This window comes from Chinchilla lanigera, unplaced genomic scaffold (assembly GCF_000276665.1).
Source record: "Chinchilla lanigera isolate Chin_1 unplaced genomic scaffold, ChiLan1.0 scaffold00007, whole genome shotgun sequence".
NCBI lineage: Eukaryota > Metazoa > Chordata > Mammalia > Rodentia > Chinchillidae > Chinchilla > Chinchilla lanigera.
This window is the reverse complement of record NW_004955408.1, coordinates 21,823,786-21,839,802: the sequence shown is the minus strand read 5'-3', so window position 1 is coordinate 21,839,802 and position 16,017 is coordinate 21,823,786. Positions and strand designations below refer to the sequence as shown.

Sequence of the window (16,017 nt, the reverse complement as noted above, 5' to 3'; positions counted from 1 at the left end):
ATTCTTTGACTTTCAAACACTGGAGCCACCTGGGGTAGGAAGGCATACGGTGTGTTCTGATTTCCTGGGTGGCTCACACGGGGGCATAACAAAGTCACCTGAGCATTCTATGTCTGTGCAGAAAAACAGGGACAGTGGTATCTTCCCCACCTAACACATTTAGTGATCATGCTTACAGTAATAGCAATAGTCAGTAGCACTTATTGAGCACTGACTGTATACCACTGTGTACTGTTCTAGAAGGCTTATGTTGTGTTTTGTTTTGTTTTGTTTTGTTTTGTCTTATGCTTCAATATGGGGGATTGAACCCAGGGCCTTTGGACTGAGCTACATCCCCATCCCTTTTTAAAATTTTTTATTTTGAGACAAGACCTCACTAAATTGCAAAGATGCCCAGGTTGGACTTGAGCTTGTGGTCTTCCTGTCTAAGCCTCTAAGAGTGCTGGGATTACAGGCATGTGGTACCACACCCAGCTATGTTCTTGGAGTCTTAATGGGTGAAATTTGCACAACAACCTAAACTACACAATCTGCTAACTGATCGACAGATAAAGAAATGGAGTGACCAACACTCTTTTTCTGTTTTGTGCCTGATTGTATTCCTGGTACCTTGAACTGTACCTAGCATGTGATCATTTTAAAATCTATGTTAGAGCAAGTAAATGCAGCCTATCCAAAGTCTCCAGGAATAAGTAGGAGAGGCAGAACATGGATCCAAACTGTCTGGCTCCAGAACCTGTGCTCTTAATCTCCATGCTTTGGAAACTCTATATAATGTGGAAAGTCAAAAGTAAGACGCAGTAAAGTCTTCATTGACTGATATTATTTAAATCACCTGGTGGCCTGTTCCCCTCATGCAGGCTTTGAGGCAGCAAGGAAGATGCTCAGAGGCAGGCTGTCCGTGTTATGCTTCCCTATGCAACCTGTTTGCCTAATGTGTGAAAGAGCAGGTAACAAGAGGCGCAACCCTCGCCCGGCTACCTGGCCCCATCCATTGGGCAGGGGCTGAGGACAGGGAAGTCTCTGATTCAGTTGTTGTCTGATGCCTGCAGAGAAAATTGGTTTCATTTATCGAAAAGAACATCTGGCTGGGATATCAAAGACAGGACTGTGTGTAAGATTAGTGTCTGCTTATTGTGCCGAAGATCACAAACGGAAAGGGAGAGAGCGGCTGTCTGCCACTGTATCCTATCTCTACCCTTCCACGCCTTCCCATTCCCATTCCCTTTGTCTGCTTCTCCTCAGCTGCGATTTAGGGACAGCGTAGGGACAGTGGGATGCTTTCTGTCTTGCAGGAAAAGAAATTCAAAATGTAGTTGCTGAACATGAATTTGCCATGCCACCAACCAGTTCTCAAACAGATACTGAGAATTGTTTAGAGGAACTGCCTCTCACCACCATTCACTCACCCATCACTTCAGGAGATGCCTACTCGGTACCGAGCAGTGGAGACAGTATGCCAAGAATGTAGCAGGGAACAAGAAAGACAAGACTCACGCCCCATGGAACTGAGAGCTGACTGTAAACCCATCCAGCCCCAGCTCAGAAGTGGCCAAGTTAAAGAGCTGGGGAGCCTTCCCCTACTTCTGTTCATTCATTTATTTATTCATTCATTCATTCAACAGATGTTTATTGTGCTAAACATGTTCTGTCCTTGATTTAAGGGACCCAGCCATGCGCAAATCCCATATTGTCACCATATTCATGGAACCTAGATTCAAGGAGCCGTTGGGGTGACATAGAAGTTAAAAGTAAATAAGTATAAAAGTAAGATTTAAATGAATGCTTTGAGGAAATAATAATAGAGTAACAGGTGGTGAAAAAATTCATAGAAATATCTAGAAGCCTTCCAAGGGAGAGATGTTGGGGCTGTGGCCTGAAAGGCAGGAAGATAGTTAATCCAGGCTCTGGGGTAAGAGTCAGGTAGAGTCACACACAGGTGTCGCTGAGATGGGTGCCCAGGCACGTGAGGTGATCCAGTATGCTTGGAGATGTCCCTTCGGGAGATGTGACTGGTGGAGTGAGGACCCCCTGCCCCAAGCCTCCCAGCCCCACCAGCTCACCCGCTTCTGCTACACTCGGAATTGTGACATCCACTGAGATGAGCAGACAGTGGCATTACTACATTTGGCACAGTGAACAGTGGGACATTAATATGAATTACAAATGTGAGCCCGAGCCATCATGCTGACTTCTATTTAGTCATTAATTTGTTGAAACGTTAATGAAACACACCCGCAGGCTCCGGGAGATGCTCACTCTTCACTCCCGATGGTGGCTGGAAATGGGGGATTTGGTTTATCGCTCCCATTTACCATTTCCTCATCCTAATATTTTGCCTCCTCAAATGACTGTCACAGCCAGGATTTGTGATCCAAGGGGGAATTAAATAGTGCATTCATTCCGTACATTTTAGGGCCCCTAGCAGGGATTTTAACAAAAACAAACTAACCAAACCTTCTTTAGCCCAGTTCCTTGATTGGAGCGAAGGCTGGACGCACAAGACAGCAAGGTCCACTTTGGAGGGAAGCAGAAAGGCCAGAAGGGCTTCTTTGTTGCTATGCGGAGGGTCAGCAAGGTCCAGGTCCAGAGAGCCACTGGACTCTAGGCCGGAGGGGCAAAGCCAGTAGATTCCTTTCCCAGGCTTTACATGTCATGGAAGATGATACCTGTGAATAGCATACCAGTTGTGAGGGACAATGTAGAATTAAACCAGAGAGAAGGACAAGGAGATTCTGAGTTCTTAGCTTCCTGGATTTCAAAGCATGAGAAGAAAGGATGGAAATAGAAGCTTCTTATCTGTTCCTGCAAGCCAGTCTTTGACTCAGCAATCCCAAGCCATCTGCAGAGGCCCCTGTGTACCTACAGCCATGTCTAGATGGATGACTAAAGGGCTAAGCTCAGGAATTCCTAGGATGCAATGGGATATTAAAAAGAAACATTCTATAGGCTGGGCTCAGGAGGGGACAGAGCTGGCCGGCCTCCCACATGCTTATTTATTGCTGGGGTGTGAGTCATGTTTGCAGCTCAGGGAGGCACCGCAAAGGGGGTGCTGCTTCCTGTTGTGGATGATGTATTGGGCCGGGCTGCCCAGGAGTGAAGCAGGATGGAGCCCATCTCTCTCTCCTCTGGGACAGCCTGCCCCTCCAGCCCTGGGCTGCCCTTGCCTGACTCTGTCTCACGATGAGGAGAAAGGATGAGGCAGGCCAAGGAAGGAGGTGGCCCGAGATCGTGCACCCAGTACTGACAGAGGTGATGACCTCTTCCATGAGTGGGTTCTGGTGACCTCACATCATGGTGACTACTGTCATCTGCTCTCTTCCAGAGTTCTCTATGGGAACAAGATCACCGAGATTGCCAAGGGACTGTTTGATGGGCTGGTGTCCCTGCAGCTGCTGTGAGTAGGCACCTTGTCACTGTTTGCATCTCTGGGACTGTTTGAAGGCTCTTACGTGAAAATATGCGTCTAAGCTCTAGAGAGTTCTTCTTTGACTTCATGCGCACCATAAGGAAGCAAAAACTTCTGAGCTATCTGTCTCTCCCCTCATTTGCCCCTTTTAAGTGAGTGGAGAACTGGAGAATTGACAGAGGGAGGCAGAGGTCAATGTGCACATGCCTGCATGGTACAGTTTAGAACTCTGGCCCAGGCATGAATCACTAACCATGGGTTGAGGAAAAGTGGAACCCTTCAAGGGGAAGTATCTTGCAGAGGTGTGCTAAGATTTAGGGAACTAAGACCTTCACAGGCTAAATTCTAACATGAACACCAAAACAGAGCTCCCGCTAGGAATCTGACCTTGAAGAAAAATTGAGGTGGGGTGAAATGATTATAGAGAAGAGCATAATCAGTCGCAGGTGCAACTCTATCTGGGCAAGATATGGCCGAGAGGGGAAGTGTTTGCTTAATTTACAGGAAGATTTGTTGCTTCAAAGTTTAAACACTGAGATTATTTATTTGCATTTATTTCATTCTGGACATTTCAAGCTTAAATGTTTGAAGATAACTGAACTCTGATGTGGAGATGGGAAGAAAAGAACTTAGCTTATACCATATTTTAAGATTTTATATGAGGGGAGAATCACTGCTGGTGTGTGACTAGGTAATGTAGATGTGCTGTGGTTGTGGGACTGTGTGTGTGTGTATATATGTGCGTGTGTGTGTGTGTGCGGATGTGCACATGTGTACATGCACATGTGTGCATACATGTGCATGTCTCCTCTGTGACCATCACAGTTCCCTATTGGCATCAGAAATTGATCTTGAGTATCCTGTGAGCAGTGGAGAATGCAGTGGTACCTTGACTCACAAACTTAATCCTTTCCACAATTCTGATTGCAAAAAAGAATTAAGTTCGTGAATCAAGGCCCCACTAGAGCAGGTCTCAGAGAGCTAATGACTCGCCCTCCATCACACAGCAAAATAGATGTGGAAAGTTGAGTAGCACCTCCGTGATCTCGTGATTTAGGAGATGTTTGCAGAGGTGTGCATCTGAGCACAGACGGGGCTGTCTTCCTATTTTAAAGTTAACATTCAAGTCACAGCAGTAAACAAGAGGCCTCTCTAACTCTCATGCACAATTAAGAAGAACCCAGTGTGAGTCTGCAGGGCCTGGAGTCCAGCTGAATCTTGGGTGGGAGATGCAGGAACAAAGAGGGAGGGAAGGAAGTGGGCCACACACCCTATGCGGTTGACACCCACTACTCTTCTTGAAAAACTAGGACTTTTCCTCCAGCCCTCCCATCTTTACTCTCTACCCTTCTCACGTCCTTTAAGACTCAGCCCTGAACAGATTCTTCTAGGATGACACAGTAATGTGAATCATGCTGGGATGAGATGCCCAGCAAGTTTCTGGGCAGCAGATCCATCATAGCAATAGTCAGACTTATTTGGCAAAGCTAAATAAAAGGCAGAGAGAGGAAAATCTCTCTTCCTTTGCATCTCCCTGTCTGTTTGGTTTCTCTGTGTCTGTTTGGTTCCATGCATCTCTGTGTGGGCATATTCTTACACAGAGGTCTTAGCCCTCCGTGAGCCTCTGAGGCTATGTTTCAGAATGACAGGCTAGGGCTCTACAGGGAGCTGGGAGTTTCACAGATGGTATTCTTTGCTCTTGGCAAAGAAACTGTAAGTTATAACTGCTACCACAAGGCTGCTTAACTATAGCCATTAATCCCCTGGAAGAAGAATAACAAAGGCAGCCACGTGGAGGTAGATTTGAGGGTGTTGCCTCCTGCCAGGCTGGTGTGGATGTCCTTTTCTCATTTGTGTGTTTGTGTATGGAAGGAAAATGTCCTTATACACACTAAGGAGACATCATATGTGCATCAGAGTGCCTACCACAATGAACAGTATCATCGAAGGTTCTATAAGGGCATATTTCTAAAGAAAGGAAATGTGTTCCCACTCCAGAGAGACACTAGAAAGTTCCTAAAACAGCAGGACTCTGTCTGGGCTAGGAAGGCAGCTCCAGGTGAACGGCACTAGTTTGAGCAGGTGGAATTGACTGGCTGGGGGTAATGACAAAGCCTCTCCCTCTGTCCAGACGAGGAGTTGACACAGCTCAAGCAGGCTGCTTTCCAGGAAGAACTATCACCTCGGGCTTGAATAGCCATCATTGGTTTTGACCTGCTGGTGAACAGTTGGAAAGCAGGTCCTGATTAGATCTAATTTAGTGTTCAGCCGGCTATAGATTGGATTTTCCCTGTTAGACTGGAGACGCTCTGATAAGAAATCTCTGATTAGAATAACCTGGTAGTCTGGGTAATTTCCTCTCCTTTGACTGAGAGGCTTTCTATAAGAGGTTTGGTTTTTTCTTCCTTTTCCATCTGTCAGATGCTCGGCCCATCACAAAGCACAGCTGTCTCTGCCCCATGTATGGTCCTGGATATCTCCTTTCTGGTACTTGTGGCAGTGCTACAAAATGAGTACATTGCAGTTGGCCATCCCGCCCTTCATGTATCCAGCCCACCCCCATATGGCAGAAACGCTCATGGCACCTTCCTCTGGGCTGACTAACACTCACAACAGGACACCCCAGAATTTCGCAGACACTACAGCAAATGAATCTGCAAAGACACACCTTAGTGATCCCAGGGGATGCCCCTAAATATAACACCCTGTCTCCTGGAGCCGCATAAGGGCTACCTCCTTTAGTTCCAGTTCCAAGATCTTATAGTTCAAAGGAACCTCAGGACTCCAAGCACACCCTTCACCAAACTGATGGAGGAACTTCCACCCTCCACCCCCTACCAAACACCTCCTGTCACTCGTCACTCATTCACAGATGGTTTCTGTGATAAATCCTTACTGCACAGTTAGAAGCTAGAGAGCTCTTTCTTATACTACACATCCATCCTAGCTCCTGGGAAACTCAGACAGGTCTGCTATTGCCTTCACATGTTTGAAAATAGCTAGTATCTCCCTGTAATCAATACCGAACAGGTTCAGTTCCTTGAGCCACTCATTGTAGAAACACACTTTCGCTTTTTGTTACTAGCAACACTTCCTGTCTTTGGGAATGCAAGAGAGTCTGTCAGCAACCTTAAAACAGGTTGTCAGGAAGTGAGCTGAGCACCCATTTGGACAATAGAATATGTGTTTGGAACTGAGATATCCCAGATGGAGGCATCTGAAAACCCAAGGTGAGAAACCCTTCTCATTCCCTCCATCACCCTCCCCACCCAGGCTCCTGAGCTACTGAGACATCTGTGGAGGTGGTGACCATCTCCAGGGCAGCCAGGAACCTCCTCTCTGATCCCTACCTTGTAGCTCAGAGCCCACCTTTCCCAAAGCAGGAATAGCGGTCAACACGTCACTAGGGCTCCTGCAATGGACAGCTGCAAGCTATGTCTTACAGCTTCCCCTGGGAATTAAGTCTTCATTTAGCACTCACGGATTATAGGACATGCATGGGAAAGTCACTCAAGCAGGGAGGGTGGCCATTTGAGGTGGAAGCTTTTAAACCTGCTGCAGGAGGTTTTAAACCAAACCAGACTGTCTCCAGGCTGGAATAAGTTAAGACAACCCAGACACCTGTTGTTCAATTTTCTTGGAAGGCAGACAAAACCATTTGAGGCTCTCAGAGTTTGCCAAGCAACATGCCAATTACAGAGCACTGAACAAAACTTCACTCCATATAACTCACTTTCCCTCACCAGCTGTTTCCCATGAACTACTTACTACTGCTCCTAATCATGGCTGCTAACATTTATTGCATCATTGGTAGGCTCCAGGACCTGTACTAAACAGTTTCATATGCAGCATCTCAGTTTATCTTTACAGTAATGTGTAGGGGAAGATATTGAAAGGCCCATTTTATGGATCAGGAATCTAAGGGTTAAGTAACATGGCCATGGTCACTCAGCACATAAGTAATTGAGCCAGGACTGGAAGGTGGGCTGCCTGGCTCAGGAGTCTATACCCTTAACCACAACACATCCTTCAAGAGACTCCTTCAGACCCAGTCATGGGAAGATGTGTAGAGCTAGTATTATAATACAGTGAACAAGAATCCCTCACTAGCCCAAGCCAGGGAGAAGATGCTCATAAAGTGACTATGTATAAGTTCCTTCTGTTATGCCTCAGTGTACATCGTGAGCTGCTGCCTCCATGGAACTTTCCCTGCTCCGTTGTTATCCCCCACAAATGTATGCTCTGAATACATTGTTGTAATAGGTGATCAAGGACCTCCTGTTTCCTGAGCAAGACAGGGCTGGAGTGGGATGATGAGAGTCCTTCCTGGCAGCAGAAACAGCATAACTTGGGGGTGTGCTCTCAGCGAAGGGATTCTTTCTCTCAGGAACCTGGCATTTCCTACAGAAATCCCTGGGGATGCCTAAGTCCTGGAAAGCCCTAAGCTTGGTCAGTGAGTGAATGGTTTTCCCCCTCTTGAAGGACTCATTAATCACCCAGAAGGATGCTATTAGGAAAGTGACCACCCTAATAGCTTTGTGGGAGGGAATGGCTAAGCCAAGCCATGATAGGCCATATCCTCTGATCTCTTAATAACCAGATAATAGTTCTCCCTCTCTGATCTCTCAAGCTCAGCTGTCCTCTGCTTCCTTCCAAAAAAATCTCTTGGCTTGTCTCTAATCTTTGTGCCCTCTTCATGTCTCTGGAATGGAGGAGGTCTTGTTTTTTCAGGCAGGCCACCCAGTTACATTTGACGCCATGTGCTCTGTTTCCTTGGCATCAAGAATCACCATGACAACAGTGCAGCCATGATCAGGGGAGAAGAGGAAGTTGTCTTTTCTGCCCCTGAATGGGACTTAGAGGACTCCTCCTGTTTTGTCTTGTGGTTGGTCAGCATGATGTGGCCCAAAGCACCCATTTGCAGCCCAGAGAAGATACTGGTCAGGATCGGATTTCCTCCGTACTGTAACCCCAGGTGTTTCTCTAAGGTGCCCCTATCTAGCCTTAGTAAGTTGCTGAAGGTCAAAATAAATCACCCATATTTAGTAGGGGAAGGGGGAGAACAAAGTTCTAAGACAAGAGAGTGGTTATTATTATATGTAATGGGTAAAGAAATTCAGCGTGGCAGAGGGTTAATTCTAGAGAAGTAAAAGAGAGGGGAGGCATGTTAATGAAGAAGGGGTAAGTGGCTATCCTGCAGCTTAGGAACGCGGAAGAACTCCCCTCGCTGGTGTTTACGCCCACATGTAATGGTGGTAAACACCCCCAGGGGCACACAGAGTACTTTTCCTCAGTAACAAAGACCGTTATGGCCTATCCTTTAATAATTATTCTCCCACTGGAGAAACTGGAGAAAGAGCTATGCCCGAAGACTGTTAATATCGTCTGTCTTCCCCCATGTAGCTCCATCTGAGTGTATAGGAGACAGAAACTGATTCCTAGACTTGTTTTAGGAAGAGGATGTCCACAAAGCTTCCCTCTTGACACGAACTTGGATTATGTTCTTATCTACTCCAGAATTTTCCTGGAAGAGCTCTGCCCCTTCAGGAAAGACCCTCTGAACTCTTTTTTGGTACCAGTTTTCTGAAAAGACCTTGTATTCTGGAGTTTGGAATGCATTTTTGGCATTTTCAGACAAACACACTAGGAGGAGGAACGAAGTTGGTGTCTTCCACAGCCCTGTGGCCAAGTCTGGAAGACATAAATACCATCCAGAATGAGAGCTCTGGGCCACGGAATCAGCATGCGGATCGCTAGAGTTGCCAAGGTGATTTTAATGCAATTTATCATCAACCTGGCTCCAGGTGTTTGTGTTTTCCAAACCCAGCCGCAAAAGCCTTGGACTCCAGGAGAATCACTGAGGATGGGATAAGAACAAGGAAAGTGGCTAAAAATGGGGACTCAGTGGTCTGCCGCCCTACTGGCCTTTGTAGGGAGACTGGTCTTGCTAGGCCCTTTTTACAAATGTGAGTGGACTCCTCATCCTCCCGTGGTCCACCTTCCCATCCTCTGGACCTGAATGAAAGAAGCTGCAAGATGCCATGAGTGATGACAATTCCTGAGCCTTTTCTGCCAGGACAATCCAGTCCCTAGCAGAATGTGAGACATGAGAGCGCTTCCTAGCCTGGGCTCAGGGTGCTCCACCCCCCCAGCTCAAGTTCACTCACAGTGACTTCTGTTTCCTGCCCTTCTTTTCCTGAAGGCAGTGCTCCTGGAAGGGATTATCATTCCGCAGCAGCACTGTGTTGGGGAGTCAACAGGCTGAGCGCTAATACCTCTTGACACAGAACATATGTGGAAGCTGAAGGTGCTCTGAGCAGAGCGGGAGGCAGTACAACTCAGAACTAATGTGTGGAAATACATTTAGAGGTGATATATAGATACACCCATTCTCCCATGCACTGCTCCCCTTCAATTACTCTGAGGGGAGTATGGCTCTTCTTGTTTTGTGGTATTGTAAAATCACCACTGAGTTGATGAAAGCAACTACAAAAAGAGTGCCTCCACTTCCTTCCACAGCATTACATGACTCCCCAAGTCTTGGAGGGATGGAGCTGAGTGTCAGGAAATAAGTCCGTGGGCTAAGATAGCATAGATGGTAACCTACCACTTACATACAGGCTGAGAAACACTATACAAAGTTATTAAAGCTCTGTGAATTCCAGAAGTATCATTTGTCAAGTGGGGATAGCATTTCCTGCATAGGGCTATATTCAAGGAATTTATGTTTGTAAGGCGCAGATATTTGGCCGGTACCTAGCCCCAGAGGTGTTTAGCGTGTATCACCTGTTCACCTCGCCTGTTCCTCTCTTGGTATTTATATGACCTCTATTGGGAGGTGGGTCTGCAGTAGTAGATGGCCCCTAAAGACAGACAGCTCTGCTAACGGGAGAGATAGTTGTGAACAAGATATGCCCCCAGCCATCCAACTCACTGGATCCAACAACAGCTCAGGCTGATAGCTACCTGGGGTATAAAAATTTTTAGTTTGAATACCAGATAGCCTCTAGAATGATGCAAGCCAGAACACTCCATCACGTGGGAGCGACGCTATTTCCTCTCCCTCCTTGTTATCTCCTGGCAGTCCCAGAGTACAGAAAAATGCAGGGTGAGGAGAGCACAGAGCCAGACGTACCTGTTTTGTGAGAAGGCAGGACACTCAGTAAAGGGCTTGCCACTTTGTGCCAATGACAGTGTGATAAACATCCCTACCTGAGACTCCTTCCAAAGAGTCAACCCGACTCCTCACACCTCCATACTCCTGGGACACAAGCAGGGTCTTCCCAACCCAACCGTACCTTGTACCACCTGAAGCACACCCAGGTACATCACAAGGCTGGAAGAAACAGCCACTCCCCAGATACAGGGACTGTGGAAAAGGGAATATATATGATTTTAGATACTGCATGAAAGATAAGTTCTGAAATCAGAGCAGCTGCAGTTTCACTTACTGCTGAGTCTGTCACCACGTGACTCTCAGTTTCCTCATAAGAAAAGTGAAGATTATCATAGCACTGCCATGAGGGTTCAGTATAGCAGCTCAGGAAAAGTGCTTTGGAAAATGCGTGGCGTAGGGCTCTACGCACAGATGTGGCCTCTAGAAATGACTGTTATTTCACATAGCAGTTACACTACTGCTCTTCAAAGGGAAAGAGCCAGGACAGACAATGCATCCTAAAGTTCTCCAAAGAGGGAGAATTAGCCTCTCTAGTCAAAGAGGGGGACCTGTGTTAAAATCTTAAAAAAAACTCCTAAGCCGTATTTCAAATACAAATTGAACATCCCTAATCCAAAAAGCTGAAGCACTCCAAAGTCTGAACCTTCTTGATCATTGATGTGATACCGCAAGTGGAAAATTCCACATCTGACCTCCTGTGGCAAGTTATAATCAAAATGTAGATGCACTACAAGTGTTGTGTAGAGCTGTCTTCAGGCTATGTGTATAAGGTATATGAGCCATAAATGAATGTCATGTTCAGACTTGGGTCCCATCCACAAATATCTTGTGTCGTATGAGGTGTGATTGGAAAAAGTGGTGAATATTTAAATTTTTAACAATTCATTACAGTAAAAAGATGCATTGCCTAAGCACCCTCAAAGTGGTCCCCTTCATTTCTAACATGTTTATCTACTCTGAAGTACTCTTGGAAGTCTCTTTTTGTGTTCCTAATTTCTCTGTCATGGCTGCTTCCACATCCTTAATTGATCCAAAGCATTTACCTTTGTGGTCATTTTGATTTGCGGGAAGAGTCAGAAGTTGCAGAATGCCAGGTCCAGTGAATTAGGTGGGTGAGGGCACACTGTAATGTTTTCCTGAGCTGGTCTTTCCAGTGGACATCACTTGGCAGCAGCATTCACCATAATTTTTTTTTTTTTTTTTTGTACCGGGAATCAAAGGACCTTGCACTTGCCAGGCAGGTGCTTGTACAACTGAGCTATATCCCTGGCCCATTGTCCATATTTTAAATCACACTTCCTGAAGACACTCCCAAAAGAGAACTTCCAGAACTGCTTCAGAAAGTGGCAAGAATAATGGGATAAGTGTGTTCAAAGAAAAGGGGAGTATTATGAGGTGGATTAATGGTAATTTTTTTACTGTAATAATTATTTTAAATTTAAACATTCACTGTATATTTTGATCACCCATTGCACAGTATATGAAAATATTCCAGAATCTGAAAAAACCTGAAATCCCAAATACTAGTGGTCCCAAGCATTTTGTTTTCTTTTGGTTTTGGTACCCGGAATTGAACTTAGGACCTTGTGCTCACCAGGCAGGTGCTGTGCCTCTGAGCTATATCCCCAGCCCAGCATTTCGGATAAGGGATACTCAACCTGTAGCTGTTCGATTTGCTTCGTAGCATGTTGCTTTAAAAAACAAAACAAGGGGCTGGGGATTTAGCTCAGCGGCAAAGCGCCTGCCTGGCAAGCGCAAGGTTGTGAGTTCGGTTCCCGGTACCGGAGAAAAACCAAAAAACCAAATAAATAAATAAATAAATAAATAAAAAACAAAACAAAACCAAAAAAACCCACCTCCCAGCTCTCATCTATGGACCCGATAGCTCAGGGCTCCTTTTGTGGAAGCCCAACTGAGCTGAGTAGCTGACATCCTTCCTCCCAAAATAGAGAGGGGAAAAGGGACAAGCTGTGAGATCTTGCTGATGCTGGGAATCAGTGAGGCTGTCCTCAGCATCTCATTCTCCATAAGCAGCTTAATTTTATCTCTCTCTACACCTCTGCATCTTGCCTTAGGAAGCTGAGCAGCCTGGGAGAAGGTGAGTGACCAAGAGACGGTGCCCTCTTCTGTGTTCCCTTGCTCCCTACTTCCTGAGCTCTGTACCTTGTGCTCTTTGCCTAGTAATTCTGCCACCCCGGGTGGTTTTGTAGCCTTGTAACATCCCATGCTGGAGCCCCAGAAACAACAGGAAACAGAAACACCTGCAAGGGAAGAGGCGGCCCAGATAGGACTGGGGGGTGCAGAGGGTTTCCGAGGTAGCATTCAGTTTGACAGCATTTTCAAGGGGAGTCAGCCTTGCCGTTTTTCTGTCCCCATGGCCCCCTTCCTTGTCCAGTATCCTTTGCCATCCTCCTTGTCCGCCTTGTCCCCAGAAAATGGGCAGTGCAGTGGGCTCATGAATCTGGGCCAAGTTCTCAAATCTAAATTCCTGTTCAGGCAAAGAAGGTAAACTAGACTAGTGAAGGATACACAGTATGGACTAGTGAGAAATGTGGCCCCAAAAAGCCTATGTTCTACCTAAAGGGGGCAGCCACTCCATAACTGCCTCCTGTGCACTCACTTCTGGGAAAAAAAATTTTTTTCTCAAGAGAAAACAGAAATCTGGGAGGTGTGTGTGTGTGTTATATATAATATCCCACTGTTTAAAACACAGAAAAGGGGGCTGGGGATTTAGCTCAGTGACACAGCGCCTGCCTGGCAAGCACAAGGTCGTGAGTTCAATTCCCGGTACCGGAAAAAAAACAGCAACCAAAAAAAAAAAAAAAACCACACAGAAAAGGCTGTGTTTTAGTAAGTAGAACTGAAATATGGTCCAAAGAATGGGTTGTCCTCAGGCCATCAGATAAGCTGAGCAGGTCTTTTTAATGAATAGTGCAACATTTTCCTGCAAGATGATGCACTCAGAGCGCTCTGAATATCAAGATTTAGGGAAAAGCATTTACTACTTGTTTTTAAAAACAAAACAAAAACGTTGTATGTTTGAAGAACCCATTCTTGACCTGTTTGCTTGGCCCTGTTGGGTCTTCTGACTTCTATCTCTGTCTCTGCTCTGCAACGTCCTCCTTCAAATGCCCCCAAAGTAGAATGACCTTGACTATAATTTAATACAGAGAGCACAAGAAACTCTTGGGGGAAATGCCGCAAAAGGGCTAGACAGATGGGTGGGGTAGATAAGGATTCATAAAGGAGAAACTGAACCCTCTAGAGACCCACATTATCATAACTACTTCCATCCTGCTCCCGGGAAACAGGCGTGACCTTGAACAAGCCCGTCAAATGCTCCCCTTCCGTTTCCTCACCTGTAACTAGTGAGGGTAGCACTGCCCATCTGCCCGGGTTATTGCAAAAATAATAGGATGTCAAGAAAGCACTTTGGAAGACAGAGAAAGTATTCTAGCAACGTGTGCGGTTTTCCAGTGTGAGGCGGGAGGACATCTGCGTGGGCCCCAGGGACCGTGCCCATTATTAGCCAGATTAAACAGGCAGTTCTTCTTCCGCTTGTCACTGACAACAGCTGCTGCTTGCACACAGGGGACCACCGGGAGGATTGAGCCCACAGCAAGGGAGAGGTGGCATGACGCTTTAGCACCCATTGCCCACCATTGCCAACTGCGGTGCTCCGGGGTTCTGCCGTCGAGAGACTCCTGAGGCAGGGCAGCCCATTGCAGATCTCATAAGTCAGTCTCCACCGGGGAAGTTCTGTGCCAGCCTTGAAAACCAATGTTTTCAGAAGTCAACATTTTTGCTCTTCAGTGTCCATCCCTCTCCCCCACAATTTCATTCCCAAAAAAATTAGAAAATGATTTTACTCTAGTTTCAAGAGCACCACTAGTCAGTCTAGGATCAGAGAGAAAATTCTTAGCGTCCACATTTGCTTGGCTGGACTGCTCCATTCTGGAAAACTTTCCTACGATCCTTATGGCATCTGCTGGACCAACACCAGCTAAACGGTAATGTCCTATGACACTTCTTAGAGGAGACAGGGAAGGGTCTGAAGGGCTTAAAAACACAGCAGAACCGGTCTGTATGGATTGGAAAGCTGATGGGGGGTCAGTGCCACCTTAGGGGAGGGAGCCCTCCTCCGTGTGGCATGTGGAATTGGGTATGTCGTAATAAAGAATCTGCACCAAGAATAAAGGGACAAATAGATAGATGTCATCCCTGCCATCGCAGAGCTGACATTCTTGTGCAGGAGGCAAATGGTAGAAAACAAATATCCTTCAATCACAAGTTGAAAAGAGTCTTAGGAAGGAAATAAATAGCAGCAATGACAGGCGGTACTGGGGGCTGGGGTGGGTGCTAGTGAGATGAGGTGATCACAAGGTGATCACAAGAGGCGTCTCTGCAGATGCAACATTTGCACAGAGGAGGAGAAGCTGACCTTGCTGAAAGAAGGCAAAGAGAGGGTTCAAAGGCCCTGACAGAGATGTGCAGAGTGTATCTGAGGAATGAAATGGCAGCTGGTAGAACAGAGGGTAGTGAGTGGGGGTGAAATGAGCACAGGGCACAGGGCAGAGGTCCAGTCCCACGAGGCTCTTCTCATCCTCTGTGCATGTGTGCATACACGCGTGTATGTGTGTGTGTGTGGGTGTGTGTAAGAGAGTGTATAACAGAGAATTCCTGTGTATGCATGCACGCCTAGACAAGGGCTACAATTTCTCTGAGAGGATGACCTATAACTTTCATCAGATTGCCAATGAGATCAGTGATCCAAAAGAGTTCTCTAAATCAAGATTGCTCTTAGTCAATCAACTAAAGCTTTGAAACAACTGCGCCAAGTGATTTCTTTTTTCTTTTTGGCTCCTGCACGCTCTGAATCTTAAAGCAGAAAGTGCAGCACACAGGCTGGCATGTCGGGTCCTCCTCAGTGCCTGCGGGCGCTCCAGAAGGCTCCAGGTGATAGGCGCGTGCGGCACAGTGTCCATGGTGACAAGCATTGTGAAGCGCAGAGGTGCTCAGAGTTCGGGTGGGCTCAGAAATGCAGCTTCTCTCCTTCCACGCTGCAGCAGGAGCTCAAGGCTGCAAGGCAAAGCGCTGGCAGCTCTGCAGCCACAGCCCTTGCGCGGCTGGTAATTACCAGGATGACGGACTCGCCCACCTCCCTTCTGCTTGCAGCCTCCTCAATGCCAACAAGATCAACTGCTTGCGGGTGAACACCTTCCAGGACCTACAGAACCTCAACTTGCTCTCCCTGTACGACAACAAGCTGCAGACCATCAGCAAGGGGCTCTTTGCCCCTCTGCAGTCCATCCAGACGCTGTGAGTATGCTGCCTGGGCAGCCAGAGACCCCAGGTGCCCAGCCACACAAACACCCAGGTGAAGGCAAACTGCACTCCTGCCAGAGGACAGAGTGCAGGAAGAAGGCACTGA

The 16,017-nt window shown here is 46.7% G+C and overlaps 1 protein-coding gene across 3 annotated transcripts in view; it reads left to right on the top strand.

Moving 5' to 3' along the window:
* The window catches only part of Slit3 (slit guidance ligand 3), a gene marked incomplete at its 5' end in the record, with an annotated part of 603,472 nt that overhangs the window by 483,156 nt on the left and 104,299 nt on the right, over positions 1-16,017 (top strand). For all 3 annotated transcript variants that reach the window (XM_005376304.2, XM_013509153.1, XM_013509145.1), the window contains 2 exon segments: positions 3,326-3,397; positions 15,762-15,905. In XM_005376304.2, coding sequence (XP_005376361.1) covers positions 3,326-3,397; positions 15,762-15,905 — 216 coding nt within the window.